This window comes from Leptonychotes weddellii, chromosome 3 (assembly GCF_054177405.1).
Source record: "Leptonychotes weddellii isolate Sample4059 chromosome 3, ASM5417740v2, whole genome shotgun sequence".
NCBI lineage: Eukaryota > Metazoa > Chordata > Mammalia > Carnivora > Phocidae > Leptonychotes > Leptonychotes weddellii.
The window spans coordinates 54,981,340-54,997,473 of NC_138371.1; the positions used below are offsets into that span (position 1 = coordinate 54,981,340).

Sequence of the window (16,134 nt, forward strand, 5' to 3'; positions counted from 1 at the left end):
TAAATACATAGCTTGGGGGCAGGGGAGGAATGGGATTTACCGGGGCACCTGGGTGGCTCAGATGGTTAAGTGTCTGCCTTCGCTCAGGTCGTGATCCCAGTGGCCTGGGATTGAGCCCCGTGTCGGGCTCCGTGCTCAGTGGGGAGTCTGCTTTCCCCTCTCCCTCTGCCCCTGCCCCCTGCTTGTGCGCTCACTGTCAAATAAATAAATAAAATCTTAGATAAAAAAAAGAAATGGGATTTACTAACTCACTGGACAGAGAAAATTTTTTTTAAAGATTTTATTTATTTATTTGAGAGAGAGAGTAAGAGCATGGGGAATGACAGAGGGTGAGGGAGAAGCAGGCTCCCCGCTAAGCAGGGAGCCTGACGTGGGGCTCTATCCCAGGACCCTGGCCTCATGACCTGAAATGAAGGCAGACACCCAACTGACTGAGCCACCCAGGCGCCCCAGGACAGAGAAATTAAAAAAAAAAAAAAAAGGTGGGGACCAAGAGAACGCAAATGCTTTCACTTAAATACTGACTGTATGGTAATACCATTGATGGAGACAAAGTCTATAAGCCCAGAAGAAGATGTGGAGAAAAATATTCATTTCCACGTTGGACCTATTGAGTTTAAAGGGCCTAAGAGACATCTAGGAAAATATACCCAACAAAGAGCTGGCAATTGAGGCTGGTGCCCAGTTCCAGCAGACGCTCTGTTCATTTTTTAAAAATTGCCTAGATTTGCAGTCATCGAGGTAGATAAAGGTGATTGGTGACAACAAATAGAGAAAGCAGGGATGAAAGTTTAGGACAAAATCCTGGGGAACAATAATATTTAGAAACCTAACAGAGAGCCTAGTGAAAGTCTGGGAAAATCAGAGAGGTAGAAGACAAGCCAGGCTCATAAAAGTGACCAGAGTGTAAAGGAGAAAGTATGCCCCACTTACTTGCCTTCCCCATTTCTTCCTATACAAAGGATCCTGTGTAATGCCTTCAGTAGCTGGAACAAGGATTCCTATAAGTGGGGTTGGGATTGAGAGATTAAGCAAGGAAGAGTTCCTGGGACCTGACAGTAGGCATTATGTGCCAGGATCTGGGATTTCCTGCCAGTGCTAATCCAGGGAATAATTTCATCCCTAAAAGGCTCTTGTTACCTTATCTCTTGCTTTCAACAGATTGATATGTCCTTTCTCCTTTCCTATGTCACTACTCACAGTTTCTACCCATCCCTTAGTCCATGATGGAAGAGAGCAAGTCTTAACAGCCTCTCAATTCAGTATGTTTAGTAAGTATAACTTTGAGCCGGGGCATCTAGGTGGCTCAGTCGTTAAGCGTCTGCCTTCGGCTCAGGTCATGATCCCAGGATCCTGGGATCAAGCCCCGCATCGGGCTCCCTGCTCCGCGGGAAGCCTGCTTCTCCCTCTCCCACTCACCCTGCTTGTGTTCCCTCTCTCACTGTGTCTCTCTCTGTCAAATAAATAAATAAAATCTTAAAAAAAAAAAAAAAAGTATAACTTTGAGCCAGTTACTATGCTTGTTAAACTGGACAGATAAAACATAGCTCCTGCTGAACAAGAATTAACAGGAGTGGGGATGTTGAGAGGAGGTTTATAACTACTGTCTATAGGGTATACAGTGACTAAAGCTACAGTGAGCTGGAGAGTCATGAAAAAAACCTTATGCCTTCTAAACGGGTTAAAAAAAATGTTTTCTTTCTATTTTCCAGGAGGGAAAGATGCACATAGATGCTGATGATAAACCCTGACACAGAAAGACTTACAGTGAATTGATGTACATCAATTTAAGTGTGTGAAAAGGAAGAAGAGAGAGACAGGAGCCTTCATGAATTTACCCTTCGTTTTCCATCCTAGGGCCTTGGGGAGCAAGTGGTATAGGACAACCTGTCTGCAGTTTAAAACTAGCTATGGATAGTCCATAAAGGTGACCTTTCCTGGTCAATAAATCTCTCCCTGATGACACATTTTCTGTCCCTTTTCTAGTCAGAAGATCCCTCTTTTAGTTGTTGCAGCACTGTGGGATATAATGGAATGGGTTATAGGAACCAATAACCCGACCTGGCTTCCCTATAGCAGTCTTTCCCAGGATTGTCTGAACCACCATTTGTCAAAATCAGAAGTGACCAAAAAAAAAAAAAAATTTAATATGCTATTTCTGTAATCTGCGGGGATTATATACATACACATACACATATATGTGTATATATATAAAATATACATGTGTGTGTGTTTTGGTTCCTCCTCTACCTCGACTATCTCCCCAGATTCTCTTCACCATTACCTGTGGTACACAAAAAAGTCTAAACACCATTATTTCTTGCCAAAAGAGGAAACAGAAAAGTAACTTGATTAGTAAACAGAGTTTGGCCTGGAGCCCAGATCCTAAGAGATGTAAATTGGGGCTTTTTTTCACAGGGCTGCATTCTCCTGTTGACTTCCACTCTAATAACCAACCAGCCCCAAATACTGCTTACATCACCTTCTTCTTGCACCTCTCTCCCTTCAAATCTTCCTGTGGCTCCTCTTAAAATCTGTGCGGCCTTAGTCATATTACTTAACCTCTCTGCCTCACTTTTCTCGTCTGCAAACCGGGAGTAACGCCTAACTCATTGGATTTTATTTATTTACTTTTCGCAGTACAGTGTTCCTTTATTTACTTATAATCTTAAAATTCTAATTCCAAAAAATATGGAACGCTTTACGAATTTCCACATCGTCCTTGCCCAGGGGCCACGCTAATCTCTGTATCGTTCCTGTTTTAGTATAGGTGCTGCTGAAGCGCACACTAACTCATTGGGTTTTAAAAGGTAGCTAGCATATGTAAGGTGCTGACGCAGGACCATGTACTTAAAAAGCACTTAATAAACGGTAGCTATTTACTATGAAATTTACCTCACAGGACTGCTGTTCTATGTGCCTGACACCTAAGCAGTCCCTCAAACTCTGTTAGTTCCCCTCTTTCCCAATCCTTGAAACAACTTCCTAGTTCTTTCTAACCAAGATTCAGAACAAATCTAACAAGGATTTCCCTAATTTACCTGCAAAAGTATCTATTTACTAAAGTCTCACCATTCACGCAAGGGTAACACCTACTGAGAGCTCCCCGGACATGATTTTCCTCGCTTCTTCACTTTAAGTCACTGTAACCGAATAATCACATGTTGCAAGTCTCCCAAAAGACGTATTGTATCGTGCCAATATATACAACAAACCAACTGCTTTCTCTGTGGCAACTGGGTATCCAGGCGCATTCCCGAGTTACCGTAGGTTCATCGCTCCGCAGCCAAAATAAGTAAGTTTGCTACACTAATCATACAACTGACGTGGGGGAAGAAAACTTCAGACAATGTCCCATAAACCTCAAGGAGTGACTGCGAATAGATGCCACGCAGTGACGCAGTCCAGGCAAATGACGAGTGAATAAATGTGTCGTGTTCCTGCGGCGTGTCCCTGTGTCAGCTTGTGTGTCTGCCTGTATCGGTAGAACTAAAAGTACATTCGTGTGCGGCGAAATATTTGAGCGCGGGTGTGTAACCCCTTTGAACCCGGGTGCTTAGCGAGTGAGCTACCGTGCAAACCCCCGCGGTGCGGTTCTCCAGGGGCTTACCTCCGCGGACGAGCAGGTGGACGCCGCTGGGCGCCGCCATGTTAGCGCCGATCACGTGGTCACGGAGCACTCCTTAGCCGTCCCGCCCCGCCCCGCCCGCTGGAACTGTCCAGTCGCAGCCCTGCCGAAGACTGGAGGCGCTGGGGCCGCCCCGGGGGAGCGCGCGTGCGCGCGGGGGGCTGACTGCGGGAGCCCCGGCAGCAAAGCGGCTCCGGCTCTGGGGCCAGCAGGGGAACCCGCGGCCCGCCGAGCCCGCTCCGGCCGCGAGAGGCGGGCTCCAGCCACGGTTCGCGCGCTCGCTCAGAGCCCCTGCGCCCAGGTGGGATGGAAGAAGCCTGTCAGGTAAGCGTGGCATCCAATATTTGTAGCATCAACATTTTGGTGCATGGAAACGTGAAGTTGGGAGGAAAAAATAAAGCACAATCTAGCGTTCAACATAGCACTTTGCATCGTCGGCCACTCTGTTGAAATTTCCCTGAATTGAGTTGAAAGGTAAAATTTGGTTCAAAGTCACCAGCTGCCCCTTTGCTGTCCCAGAAATTACATTACTCAGCAGAGACTCCAGGTTAAGACAGGAATCTGTGTGCCGCTGCAAAATCAATTCTGGATACCCCAGTGGGTCTGTCCGGGGACTTCTCTTTCCCCAAGGACACTTCCCGCTCAACGGTATTAACTGGAGTCTTAATCGTAAATCTGACTTTTAAGAATGAGAGGATGGCGCTGCCGAAAGACGAAGCCTACAGAAGGCCAATTATGAGACAAGTGAGGGTGCCGTTGTATACCTAGTGATGATGGTGCCCATTCTTACCAAATTCACTTTTCCTCTTAGCTGCATTTTGGGGCAGATTTCCATCCTGTCATAGACCAGGTGTTACAGATCTTGGTAGCCTGGTGCCAGGCAAAGAACCTAGTATTTAAGGAATGTCTGGTGAAGGAATTGAACTCTCCATGGAACCAGTCAAACCAAGAATTTAACGGTTTCCCAGACTTTTAATGCATTAAAGACTGATAAAGATTCTTGGTGGATGTGTGTGATGTTCCCTAATTAATTTTAAAGAATTTAAGTACACACTTGGTGAAGCATCCAGGCAATTCAGAAATGAATAAAGGAAAAAAGCCCAGGTCCCCTTCCTAGCCCTCTCTGCGCACCACAATCCAGCTCTCCAGTCAGCCACTGTGAGCATCATTCTGTGCCTTTTACAGGCAAATATGTGTAAATATTTTAAATGGACTCACATACTTACTGTTAGGACTTGCTTTTTGCACTCATTATAAACATCAAATCTTAGTTCAAACTCATTCTTTTTAATGACTACATAGTTTTGATATTTTTACTTTCAAAGAATGAATTGTGGCAGTTCATTAGAGGACACATGCTATACTTCTTGGAGACCCAGTTTTGGATGCTTTTGGGTCACCTTGAAAGATAAAGAGAAATAATGTTTTCCACTGAGGTAAGTAAGATGTGCGAGGATGAGAATGAAAAGTACTCCCACAGGTTACTTCAAGCTCCACCTTTTTCAAACTCAGATCAGTTCCAGAGAGAGGACTTTTGAATATGGTAAATCTGCTCTGTTCCCCTGCAACTAGAAAGAAAAGGAAAAGGAAACACCGTGTGGAATCAGGTGGCCCCATCATAGTGGGATCCAGTGAGGAAATGCCCAATAAGTTCGGCATAGAATGTGGGTATCTAGGATGAGCTAGAAATGACACAGATGGGAACTTGCACAGATTATGTAGCTCATCCACTGACCTGATTTGGCTTATCTCATACTATATCCCTCTGACATTAAAAGAATTCAAAGTTGCCAGTATGTGTCCTCCAAAATCATCAGTTTATGAGATAAATGCCAACAAGATAAAAGGCTAGACCACCAATATCTGAGATCCCTTGCAATTCTAGCATTCTGTGATCCTGGAGAGTCAGGGCATTAGAGTGCTTTCATTTAAATGAGTAACCACTACTGACTCACTTCTCTACTCCATTTCTGCCCATCTTCCCACCTGTAAAATGAAGGTTAATTATATTGTGGTGCTTTACTAATTTGAATTCCCACCAATATTCAGATTTGCGCTTGGGATTCTTGAATAAAAAGTTGAGTAGTTTTTCAAAACCAGAGTTCAAGAAATAAAGGATAACTTCTTAATACCTTCAGTTTCTGTGTCCAAAAATTCATTCTTTAATGTTAAAATATTTTTATTAATTGCGATTAATTATTGTTTTGTAGGTCTTTTACCTCAGTTTTTGCCTTTTACCTAAGTTCATGTCTTATTAGCACCTTTTAAGATCTTTTTATCCTCTTTTATAAAAGAAATAAATCAGAAATAAATTCTTATATTCATTTTTTTTTTATTTGATAGAGACACAGCGAGAGAGGGAACACAAGCAGGGGGAGTGGGAGAGGGAGAAGCAGGCTTCCCGCCGAGCAGGGAGCCCGATATGGGGCTCGATCCCAGGACCCTGGGATCATGACCTGAGCCGAACGCAGACGCTTAATGACTGAGCCACCCAGGCGCCCCTTATATTCATATTTTTGAAGTCAGTTTTTACTTCTTCTACTTAACAATATTTTATTATAGATTTATACCATATAACTTTTTCAAAAGTTTTATATAGTTTGTAATCAAATTTAAATTATATTGGTTTCTGTAACATATGTATTGAATTTGTAATTCAAATTCACATTTTTTAAATGCTCTAGGGGATTATGCAACATGAAGTAAATCTCTTTAAAAATAAATTTTGCTTTGTAAAACATCATCCTGTAACTTGTTTTACAAGTTTAGATTTTTAAATACTTATTAAGATTACCTATAATGCAAGATACTTAAAAACATAAACCATACTAAGATGCTTACATATCTATAGAAGAATATATGAACACATTGTAAAACTAACTGGAATAATGCAGTATTTCCTACTGGGCACAAAGCAGATTCTATGGCCTGCTGAGGGAAACTGCTGCCCTAGGGCCTGCACAGCTTCAGCAAGACTGTCATCTAGCCTGAAATGCCTTCATTTGCCCTTCCTGACCTTGCTTCTCAATTTTACTATGTGAATCAGAAAAATTTGCCTTTTGATTTGATTTCAGGATCATTTCTTAGCATTTTACTCCACGGCTTGTGAAGAATATTTCCAAACTTGCCCTCTGACTTCTCTGATTTTAGTATGAGGAAATATTTTAATTTATTTACATTTTTTTTCAAGTCAAATGAACATTCTTTCCAGGAACTAGGAGTCCTGCATAAAAACATAACTGAACATACAACAGGGACCTGTCTCAGCAGCTCACTGGACCCCTGTAAAGTTAGGGTCCAGCTTCAAATGATTGTATGTTCAGGTGGAAAATTTCTAAGGCACTCTTAACCAACTTGCTGGCAGGAGGTCATTTCCTATGCCAACATTTGAGACAACAATGGATATATTACTGAGTACTCTAGGGGTGTCCTTAGAGAAAATGTGTAGATGCTCCATGTTTTTTGAGGAAGAGTAATACCATATCCAAGGCAGTTGTGAGAATTAAGAGGATTTCTCCTTGCTGCTTGTGCCCTGTTTTCTTGTTCTATAGCAGTGCCAACCAAGAAGGAACCAGGGGGCAAGGGAGTGGGACTTTAGTTGTACGTGACCCTCCTGTCCCTCCCATTTTTGATTTGTCTAATGATATTTTCTCAGTCGTATAAATCCTGTGTAAATGAAACTTTAAGTTCCACCCCCTTCTAAGAACAATATTGTCCTACCTGAGCCCGTCCTACCCTGAAATTCAGAAAATTCAGGAATCTATAACCATTTATAGGCCTGGTCCAGATGGGCTTAGCAAATAGCTTGCTGCACCTTCCTGAACAGTCTGTCAAGGTAAGCAGAGTAAAATGGGATCAGACAGGGCTAACTTAGCTGTAGGATAAGATCAAAACATTGTCCCAAGGGAGTTGTTGCTTTCAGGCCCAGTCTGGCCAGTATTAATTTCAAGTTGGTTCAACCTCTTGGCTTGGAAAATATTATGGGAGATTGTAAGCAGAAATAATGCTTCAGGGGCGCCTGGGTGGCTCAGTTGTTGAGCGTCTGCCTTCGGCTCAGGTCATGATCCCAGGGTCCTGGGATCGAGTCCCACATCGGGCTCCCTGCTCAGCAGGAAGCCTGCTTCTCCCTCTCCCACTCCTCCTGCTTGTGTTCCTGCTCTCGCTATCTCTCTCTCTGTCAAATAAATAAATAAAACCTTTAAAAAAAAAAAAGAAAAAAAGAAATAATGCTTCAGCATAATAGCCTATTCATTGTTGGAGCATGGAGTGGTGGCAAAAGCCAAGGGAAGAAGGGTATGGGAGGGCTATAGAGGAAGAGCATGACGGTAGTCCAAGACCTCACTTACTGATGCATCTGAGTTTTCTGATAATACTTGTCTTGGTCAGATTTGGCTTTGGAACTGTGCAGGTTTGAGGGGGAAAAGAAGGCTTCTTTGACCTCATCTCTTGGACTTGGCTCTGAGGGAAGTTGAGTTAAAGCAGAAGTGTGTATTTGCCCCCATGCTATCTAAATAAAAATGTATACCTTTAGCGACTGCCATCTATTCCCTTCTGCTGGAGAATGAATACCCTTTAGAGTAAGGAAAAAAGGGAAAAAGGTTACAAGAGAATTTAGCAATCAATCAGCCAATGAAGAAATACTTAAATGCCTACTCTAGGCTCCAAAGAGATATTATTTTTGTTCTTAAGAAACTAGTTGGAGGGGCGCCTGGCTGGCTCAGTTGGTGGAGTGTGCAATTCTTGATCTCAGGGTTGTGAGTTCAAACCCCATATTGGGTGTAGAAATTACTTAAAAATAAAATCTTTAAAAAAAAAAAAACACTAATTGGAAAGCTGAGACTAACATGCTCACAAGATTATTCATAAAGAAGGACCAAATACCCTTGAGAGGATAAGCCCATTGGAACAACTCCAGGGGTGAAGGGTTACAGAGTCTGGCTATCCCTGGCTACCAAGACCTGAGAAAAATGCTGAACGCTAATTAGATAAGGTTCCAGGAAATTAGAACCTGTATAATTCCTTCACTCCCCGCAAAGATGAAGGTGAGAGAAGGATATAATTCTTCCCTTAGCATCTCTAATCCACACTTGTAAAAGAGGAGAAAAGAAAATGCTCTTGATCTCTTTGTTGGAACTTTTTTTTTTTTAAAGATTTTATTGATTTGTTTGACAGAGAGAGACACAGTGAGAGAGGGAACACAAGCAGGGGGAGTGGGAAAGGGAGAAGCAGGCTTCCCGCGGAGCAGGGAGCCCAACGTGGGGCTCGATCCCAGGACCCTGGGATCATGGTCTGAGCTGAAGGCAAACGCTTAACGACTGAGCCGCCCAGGCGCCCCCTTGTTGGAACTTTTTAGAAAGTCTGTTTGGGTTTTTGTTTTTTTTTCTGTTTACAGAAGTATGTATATGTGCTCTTTAAAAACACTTAGAGGGGTGCCTGGGTACCTTCTCATACCTTTCCATCTTTGTATATTCTTTTACTGGCTTTATGGTTCTTTTTTTTTTTAGATTGATTGATTGATTGATTGATTTGGCAGAGACACAGCGAGAGAGGGAACACAAGTAGGGGGTGTGGGGGAGGGAGAAGTAGGCTTCCCGCTGAGCAGGGAGCCCGATTCTGGGCTCGATCCCAGTACCCTGGGATCATGGCCTGAGCCAAAGGCAGACACTTAACGACTGAGCCACCCAGGCACCCCTGGCTTTATGGTTCTGTTTGCGGTATCATGCTTAGTGTGTTTGAGCAAAAATACATGGTCCTGAGGATTGTGTGAAACCAGTTCCTAGAGAGAGCAGTTTGACCATCAATGTCACAGGTTGAAAATATTTGGAATTTTGATATTTCCTACCGTAAGCAGGAAACAGTACTCCTTGGTCAGTTAACAATTATGCAAAATACACTGCAGTAAGAATCTCCAAAGTGGAGATGATGAAAGTGCAAGGGATTTAATAATAGAAAAAGAAAACTAGCTGTATGTCCCCTTCTCCCCTCCCACTCTCCGCCTCCACTCCCCAAACTGGCTGACAAACTAAGCAGTAGTGCATTTCTTAACTTCTGCTCGCCTCTCACTCAACACATTCTATATGCAAGACTGAAAGTGTCAAAACAAACAGGAGGGCAGATGCTGCCTCGACCTCTCTTCCCACTGAGCTAGCTCCTCTGTGCTCATTCCATCCACTTTAACCCAGAGAATAACCTGTCTGGAGAGCATTTTCCTCCCCTGAAGCACACACAAACATCACTGCACTTTATTTGCTTGATAAAGGATAAAGGAAGAAAAGCAGCAGCTGCTCTAGGAACAGACAGCAAACAAGCCTCACTGTGGTGGCCCCACGGCCTTCACAAAGGGGGATTCAGAGAGCTAGGCAAACACACTGCACAGCCCAAGACTTCCACACAGATTCACCTGCCAAAATTATTAATTAAAAATCTAAAGAACTGTCCAGGTGAACTGAGAGTCTAACCAAAGCACATTTTCCAACTGGTCTTTTATTAAGTTCAAAGAGAAAGAATACAGTTGAAGAACTGGGAAAAACCTTCAAAGACCATCTAATCCAGCTTTAACTCTACCCCTTCCAATTTGAAGGTCAAGAGTGTGAGGCCCAGAGAGAGGTCGTAGCAGAGAAGATACAACCCTTTTCGAGCCTGTGTATGTTATAATACGTACACAGATCTTAAAAAAATATTTATTACAAGATGTTTATAAGCATCTTACTTAGACTCTTCCGATATTCATAAGAGGTGGCATTACGCTTTTATTGCATTATATTTCTCCACAGGGTTAATGGAAAGCCCCCCAAAATTATGAAATGAAAAATTTCAAAGCTTTGGTTTTATATGTGGTATCTGTTAATTCATAGCACCGGGGTGTCAAGGATAGGGACAGTTTTTTTGGCAGCCAAATAAAGAGTATGGTAAACTATGGTCCCTTTTGAGAATCAGCTTCCAAAGAAAAGGATTGAATATTGTGTTTTTTAGGTTTTTTGGTTAATTTTGTTTTTATTAAAGAAAGCACTTCATTCTCTTTTCTTTTGGCAAGTTCTGCTTTGTGGAAATCAAGCTGAGCACAGTCTCATTGTTTAAAGGTGCCACTTGTCTGCCTCAGGTAAACCTGTTTTTAAAATTTACATGTTTTACAGTTATATTTTATTTGATAATGATATATGTTCAGCATTAGTTGCTGAATAATATAGTAATAGTATTTAAATAAAATTTCATATCAAAGTAACACAGTTTTTAAACACATGCAATTATAACAAGGGTTACAATTTGAAAAGGGATAATCTCGCATCCTACCTTTCCCAGCCTGACTGGACTCAACCAATTTGTTTCTAGTTACTGCTCAAAGCCATGCCAACCACAGTTTATTATGTTTGGACTCTGACTTTCTTATACATTTTTTTTTTCTTGAGTTCATAGTCTCCTATAATTTGGACCAAATACTTTTAGATATGTTACTCAGTTGCCATCCTGAGATTTCTTTTTATTGGAATCAGATTAGTTTTACCATTTCTTATACTCCACATCTTAACTTGCTCTTTGATTTCACCTTCATACTGCTAAAGTTGACCTACAAGTAACTTCATCACAAAGTGTGTGATTTAAGTTTTCTAGTTTCTTAGATTTCCAAAACCACCTTTATTTTACTCTCACATTTGATTGCTAGTTTGGGTGTAGGATTCTATACTTTGAAGACATTGTTCATTGTCTTTTAGCATGGAGTAGGCTTGATGCTAAGTCTAATGCTATTTAAATGCCCCCTCCTCCCCCAGGTGACCTTTGTTTTGCTGTCTGAAAGCATTTAGGATCTTTATTTTATGCTCAGTGTTTTGAAATTTAATAATTTAGTCTATATGTGGGTCTTTTTAGGTAAGTGGTGTAGTGGTTAAGAACCCAAGCGAATTAGACTGCCTGCATTAAAATCTTGGCTCTGTCACTTCCTGTGTGACCTCAGATAAAATAACCTCCCCAGGCCTCACCTGAGGAGAATACCATGTGCCTCCGAGGGCTGTTGTGAGAACTGACAGGACTGATTCAAGTGCTTCACCGATAGTAAGTGCTCAATAAATCTTAGTGATCATGGTTTAACCTTGTTCAAACTTCAGTGAGCTTCTATTTTTTTTTTTCAGTGAGCTTCTAATTTGAAGATTGACTTCTTCAACTCTGAGGAATTATCCTCCCTTTTTTGGATAATGTTCTTCTGTTTTCTTTTCCTCTCTGAAATGAAAATAAGCTGGCTATCAGATTTCCCATATTGATTTATCTTTTCTGTCACGTTTTCTCTTTTCGATGTCCTAGGAAATTTCTTCAGCTTTATGCCCCACATTTCTGCTGCTTGAATTAGAATATTTATTTTAAATTTCCGAGAGCTTTTATTCACTATTTCTTTTTCACAGTATGTTTTTGTTTCATGCATGCAATAACTTTTCTTTCCAATTTTTATTTTGGAAATCTAATACAGCAAGGTTGAAGAATCATATAGTGAACACCTGTATGTATCTTCCACCTAGATTCAATAATTAAAAAATTTTTTGGCACATTTGCTGTTTCTGTTTATATACATATATTTGTCTATGCATGTACATATGTAAATATATGTATCACACCTACACGTACTTTTCTTCTGGACCATTTGCATGTAAGTTTCAGATACTATGACTCTGTCCCTAAATACTTCAGCATGTAACCCCTAGGAGTAAAGACATTTTCTTACACAATCATGGTATCATTATCACAAAAATGCAAAATCCCATATCACCTAATATAGAGCCCATATTCAAATTTCTTTATTGTCTCAAATGTGTATTCAACCTACCAAAACGTAAAATGTCCATAACCTTTACTCAGTGATTCCATCACCATCGTGCATACATACTCCCACATGTACAAAATGGAGGTATACACAAGAATATTCACTGTCGCACTGCTTGTGAGATGGAAAACAACCTAAATATTAAAATAGGATTGGATTAAACACACTGAAATCAAACTATGGAAGATCAAAGAGCTGTTTGGAATCAAGGTGTTTAGAATTGAAGTGTTCTAATACGTACTAATAAAAATGAGTTAAATTTAACTGGAAAACATTCTGAGTACTGCATATGGTATATCAGCATTTGTGGTAAAACAAAAAATTACAGATATTTGCAGACTGATAATTAACTCTGAGGGACACAAGAGAGGCTGGTAAAAGTAACTGCCTCTGGAGAAGGGTGACAATTCGGGTGACTGGGTGGAAGGGAGGGCAGCTTCTCATTAAGTACTCTTACTCATTTTGACTTTTGTACAATGTCTATGTTACATAATAAAAAATAGTGCTTAACATGGATGAATATTCAATCCTATGTAGTAGTGGTTCTCAACCAAGGGTGGTTTTGTCCCCCAGGGGAAACGTGGCAATGTCTAAACACGTTTGGTTGTTACAACTAGAGTTGAGGGTAGTGCTAATGGCATCTAGTAGCTCACAGTACATGGTCAGCCCCACACAACGAAGAATGATCTGACTCAAAATGTCAATAGTGCTGAGATTGAGGAACCCTGCTGTACAGCAATTCTGGATGATAAGGTTTGAGAAGAGCTAAGCAAGACTAAAGGGATAAATAGTCAGGTGCATATGCCTAAGCATTCAAATCACTGTGACTTTAAGGTAATTCATATTTCTAGCTGTGAATGAGGATGGTTAGATTAGTCCAGTATGCATAATTTATTCTACATTGGTACAGTTCAAGCTTCTGTAACCTTAGTTCATGTTAATTTGACTGTTTTAAATGTAGTACAGTCACTAGAAGAATGAGATCAGAATAAGGAACATGATTTCTAGGGCTTCAGTGTGTAGGTATACTTGCACATGTATAGGAGTACGCATTGCAGTACTGTTTGTGATGGAAAATACTGGAAACCACCTAAATAATAGGGGACTGGTAAAGTAATTTATGGTATATCCATACAATGGAATACGGTGCAGCCATTAAACAAGATAGCTTTAATGATCTCTAAGATATATCAAGTTTATTTTTCAAAAATATTTATTTATTTATTAGAAAGAGAGTGTGCAGGTTGGGAGAGGGGCAGAGGGAAAGAATCTCAAGCAAACTCCCCACTAAGCCTGGAGCCTGGCGTGGGGCTCCATCCCAGGACCCCAAGATCATGACCTGAGCGGCAATCAAAAGCCAGCTGCTTAACTGACTGAGCCACTGAGGTGCCCCAAGATATATCGCCTAAAAAGGAAGTTGGAGGGGTGCCTGGGTGGCTCAGTCGGTTAAGCTTCTAACTTGATTTTGGCTCAGGTCATGATCTCAGGGTTGTGAGACTGAGCCCCATATCCAGCTTCGTGCTCTCTCCCTCTCCTTCTGTCCCACCCCTGCTCACGTGCTCCCCCTCCATAAATAAATCTTAAAAAAAATAAAAAGCAACTTAGAGAACAATATATGTAGGTTACCATATGTAAAATAAAAGACCTATGCATATGTGCTCATTTATGCATGTATCTCTGAATATGTGATATACATTGAGATATATACTCAAAATTATCAGAAACGGGGTTGTTTCTGGAGGACTGGGGTGAAGTTTTTTCTGTATGCCCTTTTGCATTTTTGTACTATGTGCACACTACTTGTGTATATAAGACAGCTCTACCCAAATCAATGAGTAAATGCACAGTATAACTCCACTATAACATATAATACAAGGGAGAATGAAATATGTATTATAATAAAGATATAAAAGAATATGGAAACAAAAAGTGTAGATGTTGAAAACTTGAAGATGTTGAGAGAAAATGAGGAACTTCAAGCCCTACTTCAAATGAGGCATCGTTACTTTTAGTCGTTATAACCAAATATCCTTTTCCTAATACCTGCTCCTCAATGGTTATAAAAACAAGAGGGCAGTTAGGGTATTTGTCTGGTACCTAAGGTGAATGTCATGTAAGAGAGGTATTTTCCAGATGCTGATGAAAAAAAGCCCCTCTTACAAAGAGCTTAGTGGGCTGACAAGCTTAAGACTTGGTTGGCCTACTGAAGGAGAAGTCAGAAGCCTAGGGGATAGTCCTGACTTTGCAATAAATTTATAATGTGACCTTATGCAAATGAACCTCTGGAACTATTGTCCATCTATAAAGTGAGAGTGTAGATCCCAAAAGATAAATTTAAAAAAATCAAATGGATAATTCATATTAGGGAAAAATTTTCATTAAAAAATGGAAGAATATTCAGCCTTCCCATTAAGCAAAAGGAATATAATTTGAGATTTTATCCTATTGAAACAACAAAATCAATATCCCATGCCACGGAAATTGTTAAAAGTAGTACACACATTCATGTTAGTAATTTACAAGCTATTCTGTAAAATATGGCCTGTCTGTATAACTGAGCCATAGATATTCCTGCCTTTTGACTCAGTAACTTCATTTCCCAGGAATTTACTGGGAAATGATTTAACAGATACAAAAGGAAATGATTTAACAGATACAAAAATATATATACACAAAGACATTAATTCATTTGAATGTTGTAATAAAAAAACCTAAGTAAATAGTTTATTATGGCCATATCAATATGAAATATTGTTCCTCTGTTAGAAGAACCATTTTAAACACTAGAAACATTAAAAATGCAGAGATAATACAGAGATAATCTACAAATGTAAAATAATTTCACTCAGAAGGAAGAATTATGGGAGCGACTGGGTGGCTGAATTGGTTAAGCGTCTGACTCTTGATTTCAGCTCAGGTCATGATCTCAGGATCCTGGGATTGAGTTCCGCATCAGGCAGGGAGTCTCCTAGAGGATTCTCTCTCCCTCTGCCCCTCCCTAAGCTCGTGTTCTAATAAATAAACCTTAAAAAAAAAAAAAGGAAGAATTATGGGTACTTTATTATTTAATCAGTATTTAATACTGTTAAACAGACTTTTAAATTCTAATAAAAAGAATTTAAAATTGAGTTTAAGGAATTAAATCTTTTGAGCTCTAAGGTCTATGATTCTAATCATTCTCTGATACAGTGCTGGGGGCTTTGCTGTCCACGTTCCTCTAGTAGGCAAGGATGGCAGTGGATGAGATAAATTTTCAGAACAGACAGGGTTCTGATACAGCAAGCTGGGGCCCTGGCAATCTGGAGACAACCAGGGACACACAGTGTTTGTTTTTTTTCCTCTCACACTTTAACTCACTATGAATTTTGAATGACTTACAAAAATACTTTAGATATATACCACATCTACACTCACATTTTAATATAAAAGCATTTAGAATGAGAAGAAAAGATATGAAAAGGATAAACATGTATCTTGGAAGGGGGAGGAAACCTAGAGATAATTCTAGTACAACTTCATTTTACAGATGAAAAAACTGATGCTCAGAAAGGAAACATGTTCTTACATGTAGAGAAAATAAAATTTGGAGGACAGGGAAAAAATTAAGGGTGATGGGGGAGGGAAGGTCACTGAAAAAAAGTAAAGGCCACAAGTAAATACACATGTGTATGTGGATGATAAAATGGGTGAAGGCTACTAC

At 40.4% G+C, this 16,134-nt stretch overlaps 2 protein-coding genes and 1 non-coding gene across 7 annotated transcripts in view; 1 reads left to right on the top strand and 2 right to left on the bottom strand.

Annotated features, from left to right (window-relative positions):
- The window catches only part of METAP1D (methionyl aminopeptidase type 1D, mitochondrial), a 69,814-nt gene extending 66,139 nt beyond the window's left edge, over positions 1-3,675 (bottom strand). Inside the window, exons 1-2 of one of the 4 annotated variants that reach the window (XM_081814180.1) lie at positions 3,611-3,648; positions 934-1,001 (exon numbers count right to left, since the gene is read on the bottom strand). In XM_081814180.1, coding sequence (XP_081670306.1) covers positions 934-946 — 13 coding nt within the window. In that variant the 5' untranslated portion in view covers positions 947-1,001; positions 3,611-3,648. Of the gene's footprint in view, positions 1-933; positions 1,002-3,610 lie in introns of all 4 variants that reach the window. The other 3 variants (XM_031026495.2, XM_081814182.1, XM_081814178.1) reach the window with 3 other exon arrangements.
- LOC115940420 (U6 spliceosomal RNA) lies at positions 2,686-2,787 on the bottom strand. The gene has a single exon (XR_004075177.2). It is a non-coding gene; the product is annotated as a U6 spliceosomal RNA (small nuclear RNA).
- Positions 3,676-3,919: 244 nt separating the features above from the next.
- The window catches only part of SLC25A12 (solute carrier family 25 member 12), a 197,543-nt gene continuing 185,328 nt past the window's right edge, over positions 3,920-16,134 (top strand). For both annotated transcript variants that reach the window (XM_031026492.2, XM_081814184.1), the window contains exon 1: positions 3,920-3,952. In XM_031026492.2, coding sequence (XP_030882352.1) covers positions 3,935-3,952 — 18 coding nt within the window. In that variant the 5' untranslated portion in view covers positions 3,920-3,934. The remainder of the gene's footprint in view (positions 3,953-16,134) is intronic.